The sequence below is a fragment of the Molossus molossus genome, unplaced genomic scaffold (assembly GCF_014108415.1).
Source record: "Molossus molossus isolate mMolMol1 unplaced genomic scaffold, mMolMol1.p scaffold_m16_p_7, whole genome shotgun sequence".
Classification (NCBI taxonomy): Eukaryota; Metazoa; Chordata; class Mammalia; order Chiroptera; family Molossidae; genus Molossus; species Molossus molossus.
This window is the reverse complement of record NW_023425401.1, coordinates 58,301,239-58,318,775: the sequence shown is the minus strand read 5'-3', so window position 1 is coordinate 58,318,775 and position 17,537 is coordinate 58,301,239. Positions and strand designations below refer to the sequence as shown.

The 17,537-nt window shown below is 44.4% G+C and overlaps 1 protein-coding gene across 3 annotated transcripts in view; it reads left to right on the top strand.

Moving 5' to 3' along the window:
- The first annotated feature begins 3,551 nt into the window (after positions 1-3,551).
- ATXN7L1 (ataxin 7 like 1) overlaps positions 3,552-17,537 on the top strand; it is a 253,531-nt gene continuing 239,545 nt past the window's right edge. For 2 of the 3 annotated variants that reach the window (XM_036246188.1, XM_036246187.1), the window contains exons 1-2: positions 3,573-3,753; positions 4,266-4,334. In XM_036246188.1, coding sequence (XP_036102081.1) covers positions 3,573-3,753; positions 4,266-4,334 — 250 coding nt within the window. Of the gene's footprint in view, positions 3,754-4,265; positions 4,335-17,537 lie in introns of all 3 variants that reach the window. The other variant, XM_036246190.1, reaches the window with a different exon arrangement.

Genomic DNA, 17,537 nt, shown 5'->3' with positions numbered 1-17,537 from the left:
GGAGACAGAATTTTCTGGAAGATCAAGTCAATGACTCCCAGCCACTGAGTTTGAGTCCCTTCATCATTATGAACTTCACACACCTGGAGGGAGGGCAGGGTTTTTAACAGCCCCCAGTGTGATGGCATTGCTGTCAATAGACTTGTTTCCAGAGTTACATTATGACATTGTCGTTGTAGAATTCTTTCTACAAAGTAGTAATTGAGTTTATATATTTGTTTATTTATTTTATTGTTGAAAGTATTACAGATGTCTCCCTTTTTCTCCATTGACTCCCTCCTTCCCTCCCCCATCCTGCCTTCCCCAGCCTAGAGTCTATGTCGATTGCTTGTGCATATATGCATATAAATTCTTTAGTTTATCTCTTCCCACCCCTCAATTTAAAGAGCAAAAACTTATATATCTAAAGGGTAAAGATAAATTACAAAACTCAGAGTATAGGAGATACTAGTGTAAACCAGTTCCACAAAACTGGCAAAAAAATTGGGGAAAGATGATACACAATTCACAGGAGGCTCAAAGAGGGAAAGGGAACACTGCTCAGACTTTTCCTTCGTTAAATTTATTTTTTGTTATCCAATCACTTTATACTCAAGTCATTCTGTAGTAGTTACATATTACTATGTAACAACTTACTCCAAAACTTAACAACTTAAAATGATAAACATTAATTATCGCAATTTATGTGGGTCAGGAATACAGGCATGACTTGGCTGGGTGCCTCCACCACAGCATCTCTCACAGTGCTATGGTCTAATCTTAAGGCTCAACTGGAGGAAGATAAGCTTCAAACTCACTCATGTGGCTGGTGACAGGATTCAGCACCTCATAGGATATTGGACTAGGGGCCTCAGTTCCTCGCTCGCTGACTATCAGCAGAGGCCTCCCTCAGCTTCTTGTTATATGCACCTCTCCCTAGGGCAGGTCAAAACAAGAGTTGTGGCTTACTTTCTTAGAGTAAGCCAATGAGAGCAAGAGAGAAGCCACTGTCTTTTTGTAACCTAACCTCAGAAATGACATGCCATCACTTTTGCCATATTCTATTTGTTAGAAGCAAGTCATTAGGTTCAATCCACAATGAAGGGGAGGAGATCACACAAGGGTATAATAAATACCAGGACATAGGGATCATTGGGGTCATCTTAGAGGCTGTCAACCATATCTTCCCTTGCATCAATAGAGGAATAAACACCAAAATGGAAAGAAAATCAGAAAGAAGTAGGGGAAGGGGAAAATGTTCCAGGGATCTCATTATTTATGCCTCGCAGCTCTCTCTCTCTTTCTCATTCTCCCAAAATATAAACATACAACATAACCTCTGATGAGGTGCTTTCTCCATGGAGTCTCATACCTGTCCCTTCATCTCCACTTCATGGGAATACCAAAGTTCAGGTCTTCATTTCTTCACATTATCAACAGTGTAGGACTACTTTCCTAATCAGCTTCCACAGTGCAATACATCCTGGACATCAAGGCCAGAGTAATCCTCCTAAATCATACTTTCTACTTACCCTTATGCAGCAGAAAGCCCCTGTAGTGGTTCCCCATTGTCAAGCAAAACTCCAACTCTTTAGGCTATCATTCAGTGTCTTCCATAATTTGACCCAGACCTGACTATACAAACTCATCATCCTCAAACCAAATTGTAATCCACCATCCCAGGTAAAGCGCATTCAATACCTAAACATGCCACACTTATGTACAGCTTGAAGCCTCTGCTAACACTATCACTCCCCCTCCCTTGGCAAGACCAGTCTTTAACTTACCATTATAAATCCTTCCCAATTTCCAAGATTCAAAGCAGATCCCATCTTCTCAGTGACACATTTTCTGATCATTCCAAACTAGATTTCAGTTCTTCCTATGAACAGGCACAGCTCTGAGAGACATGCCCTTTACCACCCCCTGGCCAGTTATTCTGTAGATGTCTTCTTTTCCCAAGAACTTGATAAGTTTCACACCCTCCTTCTTCTACAGAAACCACCAGACTGCATCTCCCTGAGAGCTGGGCTGGGTCTCATTTGTTTTCCTCTGCTGAGGGTGGCTGGTCCATTACAAGCAATATTTGTTGAAAAGATGGATGGATGGATGGATGGATGGATGGATGGATGGATGGATGGGAGGGAGGGAGGAAATGTTAAGCACAGGTTCTAGCATACACAGAGGATAGTAAGTAATAAAGATTTGTTAACATCGCCAATCCTTAAAATGAGAATTCTCCACCCAGTGGCACCTTGGCCACTTCGTGGTCCCTCTTTGGGGACTCTTCCAAAAAGAGCAAAGGCAAATGAAATTTACCGGGGTCTGACAAAATAAACTAGCCCATTCACACAAACATCACTATTGAAGACCAACGTGTAACTCCGCCTCCATCGCCCGTCCTAACCCTGGCTCTGAGATATAGGACGCCAAGTGCAGGGAATTAGATGGCACAGCTAGGGCAGAACTCAAGTACAGAGCAATTTCAAATCAGTGCGCTTCAGCCATGGGAAAACAAAGGTGGTAAGAACGAAGAGGGTACTGGGGAAATAGAGGAAAAATATATCTATCGTGGGTGTCCACGTTTTAGGTAAGTTCCTAGCTAGCTAGCTAAAGCAGTTAAACCTAAAACGAATTCTTCCAGGAATCAGATTCTGGGCCCGGCCACCCTCCTCTCACCTTAGGGAACACAGAAAACTGCTCCAGAGACTCGGTGAGCCGAAGCCGGTTAATTCGTTCTCCCGCTATCGTGATCCCGGAGCAAAGTCCACTCAGTGGTTCCTGCGAGCCGGAGATGCTCACCGCGCTGATAATCTGGGGGCGCCGGGCGCTGAGTTTTGAGCTTTACATGTCCCGCAGCCTGAGATGGGAAAGCAGCTTCTCTCGCCCGAAATGCACCTGCTTTTTAGAACCACTTCCATCTACTCTCCAGTTAGTTCTCAAAGGTCTAAGGTCCACCTTGAACGAGAAGAAGGGGTAAAAAGGGATGGTGACTGGATGCGAGGTCGCCAAGATCCTCTCCTTGGCTTGGTGTGATGGGGGGGGGGTGCAAACCTGCTCGTCTCCGCCCCACCAAGCCGCGGGAATCCACGCGGAGGCGCCTCGCCGTGGGCGTCGGGAAACTGGCGAGGGCAGGACACCCTGGAAGGGCTGCAGGCAGAAACTTTAAGTCCTCAGGCGGCAACTCTGTGGGAAAGACCACTCTTCCTACGGCTCGGGTCGAGCCTCTCCGGTGTCTGTCCCCGCCGCCTCGCCCTGGTCCCTCGGGGCCGCCGGCTGCAGGCGGTGGCGGCGGCGGCGCAGCATCTCCGCACCCCGGCGCGCGGCAGACTCCGGTCGCCGGCACGCGGCGCTGGCCGGGCCACGCGGCTCCTCCCCGGCGAGCGGGCGGGCGGGCGCCGAGCTGCGGGCGCCGAGCTGCAGGCGCCTCTCTGCTGCCTCTGGCGGCCGTGCAAGCTGCGAGCCGAGCCCATCGAGCTGCGGGCGCCGGGGCGCCGGCTCCTCCTCCTCTCTCTCTGCTCCTCCTGCCTCCCCCTCCCAGCCTCTCTCCCCCCTCCCCCTTTCAGAACACTCAATGTCGGAACGTTCCGAAGATGACGTCGGAGCGTTCTCGAATCCCGTGTCTCTCGGCTGCTGCTGCCGAAGGAACAGGGAAAAAGCAACAAGAAGGAAGAGCAATGGCGACACTGGATCGCAAAGTGCCCAGTCCGGAGGCGTTTCTGGGCAAACCCTGGTCCTCCTGGATCGACGCCGCCAAATTACACTGCTCCGACAGTAAGAACCCCACCGCCTCCTCCTCCTTTTATCATCCTGTAACCTTTCCATTCACCTAGAGCCACTGGGAAAAAGTGTGTGTGTGAGAGAGAGAGTGGCCCCCGGTGTCCTCCATGCTTCTCCCTCTCTCTCTAAATAAATACACAGGGAGACAGATCATCAATGCACAGAGAGAGGCCCTGCTGCCAGGGCTGTCTGTCTGTCTGTGCCCGGCTCCCCGTGGCAGCCCGCGGGGTGGGCTTTCACAGCCCAATGGTGTATCTGTTTAAAAGGCTACTCTGTTGCTGCTTGCATAGTTTTTTTGGTACCTATCTGGGCCAGGTAGATGGAAATCCAGACTTGGGAGAAAACGTCGCATTGTCAATTTTGGAAAGATTTTCAAATACAGTATTTATATAAATCTGTTTGCAAATAAACACTGTCCCTCCCCCCCCCCCTTGACTTTGGCTTTTTTCCCCCTTTTTTCGATTTTTTCCCTTATTTTCTTTTTTCTTTTTCTTTTTCATCTGCAGATATAGATTTAGAAGAGGCTGGAAAAGAGGGTGGAAAAAGCAGGGAGGTTATGAGGCTTAATAAAGAAGGTAAGTGGAGCTACTGGCATTTTAGTGTTAGCATGTGTGGCAGAAATCTTCACAGGATTTCGACTATAATGTGAATTGTTCTGCTGGATACAGAGTGACTAAGGCTTGTCAAAAATTGAGCACGCCCAGGTGTCTACTGTTTCGTGTTAACTTCTTTCAAAGTATAAATACAACTGGGGGGTAAAGAGGGGGAGACGATTGGAGGCAGAAGTTTACTGCACTTCAGTTGGAGTCCACATTTGGACCTTCTGATGCCTATCTGCCATTCGCATTTGCAGCATCATTGCCAAAGGTGGGGGGTCAAAATCTGTGAAATGAGGAGCAGGGCTTTCCTCCCAAGCATCCCAGCCTTCCTTGTGGGTAAATACACAACAGTTTAATGAACCCCATGTGATCAGTCATTCCAGCAGTTATTTCTCCACTCAAAATCATTGTACATGAAAACCTTTGCAGCAAGTTACATTTGCCCACTTTGTGCTTGGTCACAGATTGTTATGTGGCCAGCAGGGCTAGGAGCATCTGTGTGTGCAGCCTCCCAGCCTGTTGCCCCTCTCTGTTTCCCCAGCATGGATATACGGTACCTGAAACAGGACACAGTGAGTAGATAGGTCATCCCAGACTGAGGCAGGCAAATGAAGCCACAACCTGCTGGAAATGGGCATCAAACACACATGGTTGTCATAAGTAAATCATATCCTGTTCATGTAAGCAAGCCTGCCATATGTAACTCTGGCCTATGGGCTCCACGTGGAGCAATTCCATATGCCACTTTCTGCGGAACAAATGGATGGATTCATTTGAATTGTGATTTACTAACTGATGTCTTATAAACACGGTTGGCTGAAATTAGGGGTGGGAAGATGGCATGGGGAGCCAGAAGAGGTTGGTGGGAAGTGTTGAAAGAGTTTAGCGGTAACGAGGCCATAGGAGCATTGCTCATCGCAAATGAATGGAGAAAAGGCCATTAGATTCCAAAGAATGGTCTCCCTCATAAACTGGGATATCATCCTCTAAGGCAGCCGAAACCTGCTTGGAACGATGGAACTTATTTTATGGATCAACACTTAATGACAGTTGGTTTTCTGTGCTTAATAATTTCCTGACCATCCAGTGAGAGGAAAATTTGTGCTTCAGAAAAAATAACATGGAGGTTAAAATGCATGCGTATTCAAGGACAGTTCTCTAGCATAGTGGTTCTGCTAATTAAGCACTTTCATTGGGAATGAAACCTTATTCTAAAGATGTTTGCCTCTAAATATCTTACTGTGATCTTGGCATGTCTTTAAGTTGCACAAGGGAATGAATTCAAGTGGACCTCTTACAAGTGGCAGCTTATTTGTGCTAAATGTCCATGAGTGTTGGCAATGGGAAGTATCACTAGAGACTGTTTTTCTTCACAAACTCTTGAGATCTTCAAAAACTAATGGACTCAGTTATCAAACCACTGGCAATGGAAAGGTTTCCATGAAAGAAGATGAGGTTGTGAAAACCTTTAAATTAAAGTTGAGTAAAGGTCATGATATGGCACTGAATTGGCACCTCTGGGGCCTGGTGATCATTATGATTATAACACAAAACTCATATTTTGCACCCTCCTTCCTCCTTCTATTTCAAAAGACTCTTGTTCTCAGATTCTCTTTGCCTCACGAGAAATTGATTCTTTTAAGGAAAAATGAAAAGCTCTCCTTTCCTCAGAATTCACAAGTGGTACATTCTGTTTATTGTATCCTTTGTCCTGTAAAGGGACAAAGATTTAGCTCCCAATTATATGCATTTGCATTAAGGACACTGCTGTTCGGTGTAATATGCAATTTCTGAGTTCACCAAACAGCCATGTATGGGCTGAAATCTCTTTGTTCATGGGCCTGGTGGAGCAGACTTCGGTTAGCTGTTCCTGAAGGTCTTCCCCATATATGCACACAGTTTTCTTTACAGTTGGAGTACATGTAAACTAAATATATACCCCACCCCCTACCATGATGAGGAATTTAAGGGTTGAGCTGGGACTCTGTCAGGGTGTTTGGTTGCCAGGATCTCCAGAAATACTGGTTGCGTTAGTCTTGCCATGGGCTTTCTTGTTGGAGTCATCATGTAGGTGGTCTTAGGATGGATACGTGTTTGTGGATGGCGTCTGCAGAACACAAAGTGACTTAGGTGTGCTTCTGTTTATCTGTGTATGAGAGCATATGTAGATGACCATAACACTGTTGATAGTAAGCAGGACTTGAGGAGAAATTTGGGCTTTAATAGCAATGAATGAATAGCAATTGAGAATTAAAGGGATATGATCCAAACTTTGGTATAATTTTTGAAATTGTTATAATATAAACATATAAAATTTACCATTTTAACCATTTTAAAGTGTACAATTCAGTGGTACCAAGTACACTCACAATAGTTACCACTATTCATTTCCCAAACGTTTTTATTATCCTAACCAGAAATCCTGTACCTATTATACAATAACTCCCCCCCTCAGCCCTAGTAATCTCTATTCTGTTTTCTGTATCTATGAAGTTGCCTATTCTAGACACCATGTATAATTATATATATGAGATATATGATATATGTACATATCATGCAATATTTGTCCCTTTGTGATAGGCTTATTTCACTTAGCATAATGCTTTCATGGTTCATCCATGTTGCAGCATGTGTCAGAATTTTATTCCTTTTTATAGCTGAATAATATTCCACTGTGTGTATATATTACATTTTGTTTGTCCATTATCTGTTGATGAAGATTTGACTTGTTTGCATCTTTCAACTGTAGTGAATAATGCTGCTGTGATCATTGTTGTGATATGATATTTTTTATAGATTAAGCTCAGAGAGGCAAGTTAGGCTGGAAATGTGAAAAAATCATTTTTCCTTTATCTGTAGCTAGCCACAGCTTTAAAAGGCACAGGAAGGCTTGCAGATTTCTAAAATAACCTGATTATTGTAATATAGTTCCTTCTCCATTCCTCATTCCTTTCACCTTTTTGTGCTTCAGTTCTCCATGTCTATCAGTAGGAAGTGTTAACTGAATGTTTTGAAATCTCTGTAATAAAATCTTTACATCAATGTTATTGTTTCATCCAAAGTTAGCTAAAATTATAGTCAAGAGGAATTTGGAAAATACTTTGAACCTTGAAAAACCAACACCTGAGTTCAGAAGGTATTGCTAATTCCATGCTTGGATGTGATCTTATGGGGTTATATTGAGGGCAGCAGCCTAGTGTGGTAAAAGGATCAGCAGAGAGGGATCTGAGTCTGCTTCCTAAGTTCCCACATATGACCTTAGGAACATCACTCCCCTTCTCTGGGCCTATTCTCTCACAAGTAAAGAAAGGAAGTTGGGTTAAACATCCTTTAAGTTCTCTTTGAGACTTCCGAACCTAAGTTTCTCTATTAAATGTACCTACACTTGAGATATAGTCATACCAAACTGTTTTGGGGGAAATAATGAAGGTCTCACATTAAAAACATCTTAAACTACTACATCCTGGGTTTATTTTCTCATTTTATAATCTCTTGGTGGCAAAAATCACTGCATTTTATACACAAGCATATTCTGCTACAGATAGTTTGTGAATGGTATGTGGCCTTTAAGGCTTTGGAATGATTGAAGGTTTGAGTCCAAAATCCAGATGATGTGTTGCCCTCAGTGGAGAGTGAGTTGACCTAGGTCAGCTTGGCTCAGTCAGGCACTTAGATTTTCTGTGAGGAGGGGGTTCCAGAAACCTTGTTAGCCTAATTTAAGATATGAAACACATTTATGATAGAGAATTCCAAGGAAGGCTACTCATCTGACCTTTTATTTTATTTTTTTCCTTTTATTGATTTTAGAGAGAGAGGAAGGAAGAGAGAGAAAGAGAGAGAAACATCAATGAGAGAGAACATGGACTGGCCACCTCCTGCATGCCCTCCACTGGGGATTTGGCCCACAACCTGGGCATGTGCCCTGACCGGGAATTGAACTGGCGACCTCTTGGTGCTTGGGTCAAAGCTCAACCACTGAGCCACACTGGCCGTGTTCATGTAACCTTTTAAAATAATTTTCTCTCTCGTTTTGTAGATTTATCTGAAGATTTTTTTTTTTCAAGCTAATTGGGAAAAGCTTAATGAATTGGAAAGATGTTCTCCTATTCTAATTGCTTCACCTAAACATTTTTTTTAAATCCTCACCTAAGGATATGTTTATTGATTTTAGAGAGAGAGAGTGAGAAACATCAGTGTAAGAGAAATATAGATTGGTTGCCTCCCCTACACACCTCAATCTGTGATGGAACCTGAAACCTAGGTATGTACCCTAGGTATGTGACCGAGAATGAAACCCGAAACATTTTTGTGTATGAGATATCACTCCAGCCAACTGAGCACCAGGGCTTTTTTTTAAAGAATGTCAATTCATGTATAAGGAACAGGATACATGTGGCTCATAAGTGTCCTGGACTATATAAACAGATTATAGCAGGGCTGTTGTGAGAATTAACTAAGGTAATACCGAAGGACTTAGCACAAAGAAGCACTTAATAGATGTTTGCCTTTATTCTTTTTTTTATATTATTGTGATTGTCATCATCATTTATTAATGAAGCTAGTTCTAGGAAACTTTATTATTATAATTAACTGGAATTTTTAATCTGATGAATGAAAAGATAAACTATCAGAAATTTCATTTTTAGAGTAAACCATGTTATAAATTTGTAAAGGTAATGTTTTTTTTAAACCAACTTTAATGGAGTGCAGTTAATATGTAGTCATTGGTAAGTTTTATCAAGAACTAGACAAAATACTTAGGCAGTTGTGGACCTATAGCTAAAAAGGGTTTACAAAATCTTTCTAGGTCCGGGAGGTCTAAAAATAAATTTTAAAGTGATCAATAAGTTGTTTTATCTGATCACTGAGAAAAGAAAATCTTTAATAGATTCTTGTTTGGGTCTTTTGAAAACCTGCACTAGTTACTTCAGGCATTTGTCTGTGTTTTAATGTTCCCAGATGTCTTGATTTGATGTAGGTAAACTTGTGGACTGCTTCCAATCTGAAAACTGTTCTGGAGCCAGTAAGTCCTTGCTGTGACTACAAGAGTTTGCTTTCCTCCTGAGATGCTGGTGGAATTGTGCTGGAAAACAGGAAGAAGCAGGGAATGTGGGAACACATTCAGTTCAGGTTTAGGAGTCTTGCAGTTATGGCTGGATGGGAGCAAATTGGAGGAAAAGATGGCAATTGATCTGGTAAGAATGAAGTGTTCTTAGAATCCAAGCCAGGGAAGCCAGCGACAAGTGGTGGAAATTTATGGGAAGCTGTGGAGGGCTTCCCTTTATCATATACAGACACCTCCGTTATCTATGCTAATAGGAGATGGAAAGACACCAAGTCCACAGATGACACAGATAAACCTCATTTCGCCATTAATTTCAACTTCTTTTTCCATTAAGCCTACCCTCCTCCCCTTTTGCTAACAAGCAGCAACATTGGTTCACTTTGACGTCTCATTACCATCTCTCTTCTCTTGCCCAGCATTTGGGATGAAAGGACAGGAGAGACGGTGTGGCCTACCGGTGGTAGGGAGGAAAGAAGAAAAGAAGTGAGGGTTTGGAGAATGAGGAAGCTTTACAGTTAGTTGCATCCAGTCGGTGGAGAATGGGGAGTACCGTGGCCAAGGTAGAAAAACAGAGAGGGCTTTTTCAAAACCATCTAGTTTTGAAAATAGGAAGTTTCTAAATGAGTATCTCTTTACATACACGTATTTCCATGTACCTGGGAGAAAATGTGGCCATGGCTCCTTCCAAAACAGGAAATTAGGCAGGGTGGACACTCTTTGGAACACTGTGTGTAATATGCTGGGTTCTCATTGTACCTCATTCTACAAGAATACTTTTTTTTTAATTTCTAGAAGATGTAGACTGTTACACACACACACACTCATTTAAGTGCTTCTTATTTTTTAAAATAATGTTCACGTTACAAAATTCAAAAGGACGGATCCATATCAATTCATAAGGTGCTACCACATTCTCTTTTTGGTGCCTGCCTCGTGGAACGGTCACTGAAGCCTCTGGGTGTCTTGCTTGGTTTTTTATACCCCGCCCCCCTGCCTTCTTGGCCTCCATCATGCACTGAGACTGAGTGACTCTCAGTGTGCCAGCACTGGGCTAGGCCCGGGGATACAGCAGCAAAAAAGCTCAGCCTGTGCCTTATGGCGCCTCCACCCTAGCAGCGAAGGCAAACATTAAGAAGTCACGGTGTCTGTGGGGAGTACTCTGAAAGGGGAAATTGGGGTGCTATTCGAAGGCTTGGCAAGAGGACCTAATTTGGGTTAGGGGCTCAGTGAAGGCCTTCCTGAGGACATTTTCTTTACACTAAAACCTGCAGGATGAATGGAAGTTATCCATGGGCAGGGCTGGGCAGGATGGAATTAAAGGAAACAACATGTGTGAAGGCCCAAAATGTCAGAGAATATAGAATGTTCTAGAAACTAGAGAGTCTGTGTCACTTAAAGATAGCAAAGCAGAGAGTAGTATAAATATTCTCAGTAGTGGCACTACTTCTTTGTGGTAGTGGATTGTCCTGTGCATCGTTAGACATTTGGCAGCATCTCTAGCCTCTACAAATGGATTCTAGAGGCACCTCCTCCTCCTCCAAATAGAAGCAACCAAAAATGTCTCCATGCATTACCAAGATCCCCCCTGGGGAGTATACTTATCCTGACAGAGAATCACTGTGTAAGGTGACGCTGGAAAGGCAAGAACATAAGAAAAATACACGAAGATATTCATGGAAATATTCTGCAACTATCTGTCTCTGCCTTAGATCTACATTCCAGGTGAGTTGGCCTCATTGAATGTTCAGCAGACACACAAAGCTGTGACTATCCCTTGGCACTGGGCTACATTTGGGAGGATCTCAAGAGAGAGAAGACTCCATCCCTCAAAGAAGTCTCCTTCAAAGGTTTCCCAGGTGACTCCTCCAAACCTCAGCTCTATTCTGCAGAAAATGGTGACAGTAGTGAGCTTCAGGTTCTAATTCTGGGTGGCCCATCCTCCTCCACTGTAGGTAGAGGAGACCCCAAGGCATCAATTCTGATAATGATGGCATTTATACAGTGGCCCCTAGTGTCAAGAGTACCATGGTCAAGCATTAAGAATTTTGGTTTAAAGTCAGGCTGGCATTCTGTGCAGTGTGATTACCCATGGAATTTGTCCGAAATAGGGGTGCACATGACAGAGCAAAGCGGCTGGTTTCAGGTTTCTCATGTTACAGATTAGAAAATAAGAAGGGCAGCCTGGCTGGTGTGGCTCACTGGTTGAGTGTCGACCCATGCAGCAAGAGGTCGCTGGTTAAATTCCCCGTCAGGGCACATGCCCAGGTGTGGGCCAAATCCCTGGTCAGGGGCATGCAGGAGGTGGCCAGTTGATATTCTCTCTCATCGATGTTTCCATCTCTCCCTACCTCTCCCTTCCTCTCTCTCTAAAAATCAATAAAGGAAAAAAATAATTTTTAATAAAAAAAAGAAAGTAGGAATGGCAGAGGAGAGTCTGATTCCTGGGGCTTCTGACCTGGATGCCACGTGGTCTGCAGCATTCCTTAGGACTGCAGGCTGTGTTCATGCTAACCAGTGGTTCACAGTGGCATGCTGTCCCTGCTTTAGAACTGATTTAGATTCACTTACTGTATGGTATGCTGTGTATATCGTATTTACATCTTTTGGATGTGGTACTTTCCACATGGTACTTTGTTCATGGTACTTTGTGTCATTTGTGATATCTTTCAGATGTAGACATAGATGGTAGTAGCAGACACAGTGAGACCCTGTCCTGGTCAAATCCCTCTTATTCAAGGACCCCATATTCTGAGGTGGCCCAGTGTTCACATCTATAAACTACAATCCTTTGGTGACTGCAATAAAAAGGATGACACCAAGATGGTGATGTAGGTCATTCCTGGCTCTCTTCCTCCTTACAAGAACAACAGCTATTACAGACAAGAAATCACTAAGAAAAATCCCAGAATAAGAGGGAAAGGCTGAAGCACCCCCAGACCACAGAGACAGAGACAGATGGCATTTGAAGGGTAAGAGGAGTAGCCACACACTGCTCGCTGCCCCCCTCCCCCGAGGCCACACAGCACCACACTGACAGATCTCCCCTGGGCCTACGGATCCTCCAGTGGCAGAAAAGAGCCCAAAGGGGAGACATCCAGCTTTTTCAGCATGTGGGTTGCTTCTTGGGAGTCCACATTTGGGATTGCCTCAGGGGGGTCGTGGGGGAGTCAGTGGGGTTTGGCCACTGGGAGTCTGATTGTGACTGCAATAATCAAATGTAGCCATAATGGAGAAGGAAAGGGTTAGCCAACGGGTTGGCCTTTTTCTGAGTTGTAGAAACTGAATGTCAAGAAACTGACTTTCCCCACCAATAAATAAATACATGAATGAATGAATGAATGAGCAAGAAAACAAACAAATAAATGCAACTCACTTCCATGTCTTTCTCTCCTAAAACTCTTGGTGCAATGTTCTGCCAATGATGGGCTCCCAGGTAAGGCTATTTGGTTGGCTCTCTCCTGTTCCTCTGTGGCAGAGCTCAGATTGGCCACTTCAGCCAAATGGACCTGGATCTGGACCCTGAGGTTCTTCAACTAATGATGAGAGCCCAGGAAGCAGGCCTGGGGCCAAGGATCCTTGCCATCCAGGGGCTAGACTCGGTTCACCCAGTTGCCTCTGTAAAGCTGGAATTCTGCTGTGAGGAAGGCTTTTGTTTTTATGTAGATGCTTTATCCTTGTACCTCTAGTTTCATAACACAATTCTGCTTGCCAATTTTAGGGATCAGGTGCTTAAAGGAAAAAAAAAAAAACAAATACTCTCTAGGGCAGGACAAAGTGACACTAGGTTACCATAGTGGAGAAGATAATAGTGACTCAGTGACAGGCTCTTTGAACCTGTATACCTGCTCTTTGAAGCTAGCTGAGGTTCTCTGAACATTAACAGTGCAAGGACACCTTCAGCTGGGGGTCAGTGGGGGTGGGGTTACTGTGCAACCTAACACAGTAACCACAATATGTAGGTCATGGAGTTCTGGGGTGGGGTAGGGATGGGAAGACAGGTCACCCAAACTGATGACACTAATCAGGATATGGAACATGGTTGAAACACATTCCTAGTTTGGTCCTATCAGACCAAGGTGGTGTCTGCCTATTTTTAAGAGTATGTTGGACTATAAAAGGGCAAATACTGTATGATTCCACTTACATGAGGTTCCTAGAATAGTAAAATTCATAGAGACAGAGAGTCAAATGGTATTTGCTAAGGGCTGGGGAAGGGAAAGTGGAGAATGAGTACTTAACAGGTACAGAGTTCTAGTTGGGAAAGATGAAACAGTTCTGGAGATGGATGGTGGTGACTGAACTATACACTTAAAAATGGTTAAAATGGTAACGGTTATGTATATTTTACCACAAAGGGATTGGCATTAGAGATTTGGAAGTTTCATGAGCATTATTTAAATCTTGATTCAGCTACTTACTAGCTGTATAGGAAGAAATTAGAAAAGATAACTTTTCTGAGCCTCAATGTCCTCATTTTCAGAGTAGTAATAATAGCTCTCAGGGTTGTTGTGAAAATAAAGGGGATACTATCCAGCTTACAGTAGGTACTCTCTAGTGTAATGTAAGCTTTTGTTATGAAGATTACTTTCACCAGGCACTTGGTTTCTCTTTTTTGCCCCAGGAAAGCTGCCACTTTCAGGGGACAGAGGATGTCCTTACTGTTCCAGGAGAATGTGTGCCTGGGGTTCACTAGGCATCTTTGGTCAACATTTTGTTCCTGGTTCTTTAAGGATGCCAGGAGTAAAAACAAAAGGAGTGGGACCAAGGTCCCTGTGCAGTTAGCTATCAAGAGTGAATCAGTTTTAGTTTTACAAAGTGTGGTCATTGGATGACCTGTGTTGAAATCACCCAGGTATTTAGTATCCGAGGCTGTGGTCATGCTGAATCAGTACTGGGAGTGGGGCACAGGGACAGGCATGTTCAAAAGTCTGATGGTGACTGGACTTTGAGAACCATTGTTCACTGGAATCAAGTAGTGGTTCTCAAAATCCTGCCCACCTTGAGAATCCTTTTTGAAGCTCTTTAGAAGCAGAGACACCAGTCCGGCTGGTGTGGCTCAGTGGTTGAGCGTCGACCCATGCACCAAGACATTGCCGATTCTATTCCCGGTCAGTGCAAATGCCCAGGTTGTGGGCCAAAATCCCCAGTGGGGGACATGCAGGAGGCGGTCAATCTATGTCCTCTCTCATCGATGTTTCTGTCTCTCTCCCTCTCTCTTTAAAATCAATAAAGAAGAGGGAAAAAAGTTCAAAAGCAGGACCTCTCCTAGAGATTTGGATTCCATAGGTCCAGTTTAAGGGTCCCTGGGGAACTGCTTGTATGTTTTTTAAAATAAAAATCTTAGCTGCCATTTATTAGGCAGTGACTAGTTGTGAAGCACAGAGCTAAATGTACATTTTCTTATTTAATCCTCATGACTGTCCTATGAGGCAATTCCTATTATCATCCACATTTTAGAGATTAGGAGGAAACTCAGAGAGGTTAAGGATTTTACCCAAGATAATACAGCTGGGAAGTAGTAGAGCTGAGATTTGAACCCACAGGCAGGCTGATTCCAGAGGCGGTACTTTTAATTACTGTGTCATTCCTAGGAGCAGGGTGAGGACTGAAGTGAGGCAGTGGGGCACCCAGGACACACATTTAAGGAGATGCCTACACAGGCTTCTGCAAGCGCAGAGTGAGGGCCTCCTTAAATATTGCACCTAGGACACCTCACTTGCCTCAGCCTAGTACTAGCCCTGCCTAGGAAAGCATGTTCTTTAAGCAAAATGGTTACAGTTTCTTCCCCGTCATGTGTGTAAGTCAGTGGCCTCCTGATGGGGCCCCAGATCTCCTCCTCAGTGAAATGCTGTCTCATCCGGGGACCCCAGCTTTGGGTCAGAGTCCGGCCTCAGGGAAATCTCAGGAGCTGACTCAAACTGTTCTTTTTTAGGAAAAGGTGTTAGCAAGGATGGTTGCCAAGCAACTCCAGGGGCATCTATCTACAGTGATGATGTATCTCTCTTTTTCCCTCTTTGAACATCTTCTAGGCTGCTTTTCTGTTTCCCTCTTGGCATTGGGATTGTTAGTATTCTCATGAAGGGTGTGCTCCTTTGGATGATGGAATGGAAATAGCTTTTCAATACCCTCAGCTTAGAGGTGTCCTTTTGATGGGTTGATGTGCCTGCTAAGTGGGTGTGAAAGATCTTTCCCTTCTTCAGCCACAGTGATGCCCTACTTGTCACTGGCTCTGAGGGGCAGGACAAAGAAGATGCTTTGATTGGAAGGTCTGAGAAAAACACAGAATGCATCTCCCACATGCTGATGGGGAGTGTGGTCATGTTGGGTTCAGGACTTTGGATTTCATCTACTCTCCATTAACCAGTGCACTTAGCATTTCCTGTTCCATGATCTGACTGGGTTGGAGAAGCTGATGTCTGTCTGTGTATGTCTCTCTCTTCCTCTCTCTCTCTCTCTCTCTCTCTCTCTCTGTCTAGTTTCAGAGACCAGGGAAGCCCTTGACATGTGTTTCCTCTTCAGTGCTGTTCCCTCTCCTACTCAGTTGCCTCATTAGTATGGGGTTTCTTTGACAGGCCCCAGACCCCTTGGTCTGCTGGCTGGTGTGTTGATCCTTCTAGTGAGGGCCAAGAGCTTGTGGGCTGCAGCATCTTTCACACATGACAACCACCCAGACTGGCAGGAAGAAAGGGAAATACCAGGAAAGTGAAACTGCTCACATTTGGGTGAGGTTGGCTTCGTGTGGCCTACCCACCAATGACAGTCCTGTTAGCCTGTCCCCAGACTCAGGCTCTGTTCCCTTCTTCACCATCTTTTGCAGAAGCAGGGTAAGACCCAAAGAGAATGTGGAACTTAACTGAGCCTTGCCACTTTTAGAGGCTTAGACCAAACTAGCCAAAGACAATTGAAAATAACGATCTGCCCTGTTTTATGCAAACCCAACGTACAATAATCCAGCCTCAGACAGATTAGGAGGCTATTTGCTTTCCAAATGTACTTTTTGGGGTTTTTATTAAATAGCAGACTGCCCTAGGGCTTCTTGAAAACCATATTTTCTTTACCAAAGTTTGTGTGACACCCACTTTTTGGCCTCTTCTGCTGGCTCCTCCCAGCTCCGCCCTCCTCCTCCCTTCAGTTCGCTCTGTGTCAGACCCTGCACCTTGCTCCCACCTCCGGTGGTTCATGTGGTAATTCTGGCACATCTGCCTCCAGTCCTAACCTCTTCTCCACAGAGTGCTCTGCTCGGCCCTCTGGTGTGTTGCATCAGACAGCCCCTCATGGGTGTCCTTACTGCACCACCAGGTACCACTAGATCCAGTGCAACTGCAGAGCCTTCTTTGTATCTTCCCTTATCCACTCTTTTAGGAAGGTCCTCCTCCTCTTCCTCCTACCCTCCCTCCCCCTGTTGTCTTAAGAGCAATTCTCAGCACCTCCTCATTTCTTTCCACTCCCTCAATCCCCACCCCAGGCTAGCCTGCCTCATAGCCTACCTAGATTTTTATAATAACTGCTTAATTGGTCTCCCTGTCTCCCTCTTCCCCACATACCACTTCAAAATTAATCTCCCGAAAAGTCACATTTTTATCAGGTTGTTCCTCAAGTGAAAACCTTTCATCACTTCCCCATCAACCACATTTAATGCAGTATTCCATAGCCTCTGTGCCTCCATCCTTTCAAATCCACACAGCACAGCCCTTCGGACAAGCCATGTTCCTTCCCGGTTCAGGCCTTTGCCTCTGTAGGGTCCTCTGCTTCTAGTGTCTTCCTCTCAAATGAAGGCTCCTCACTCTGCAGAGCCCAGGCAGCATTTACTCTCTGAGGAAACCCTCCCCAGCCTCTCAGGCTGCACACCCTGGACCTCCTCTGGACCTTGTACTGTTGGCTGTACCCACTATGCACTCTGTACCCTAAATCTTGCATTCCGTGGCCATTTCATTGTTGACGAAACCAATCCATTGTTAACTTGATGTCTTATTTTCACAACTGCATTATAAATCTTGTAGAAGTGGGAGTGAGGGACCATATCTTCCCTTTTTCTTTCCTGAGTTATTTTCAACTGATAGTGTGTTACAGTTTGGCTAGGTATCCAATTTATTTTTCAGGTATATGTCTTGATA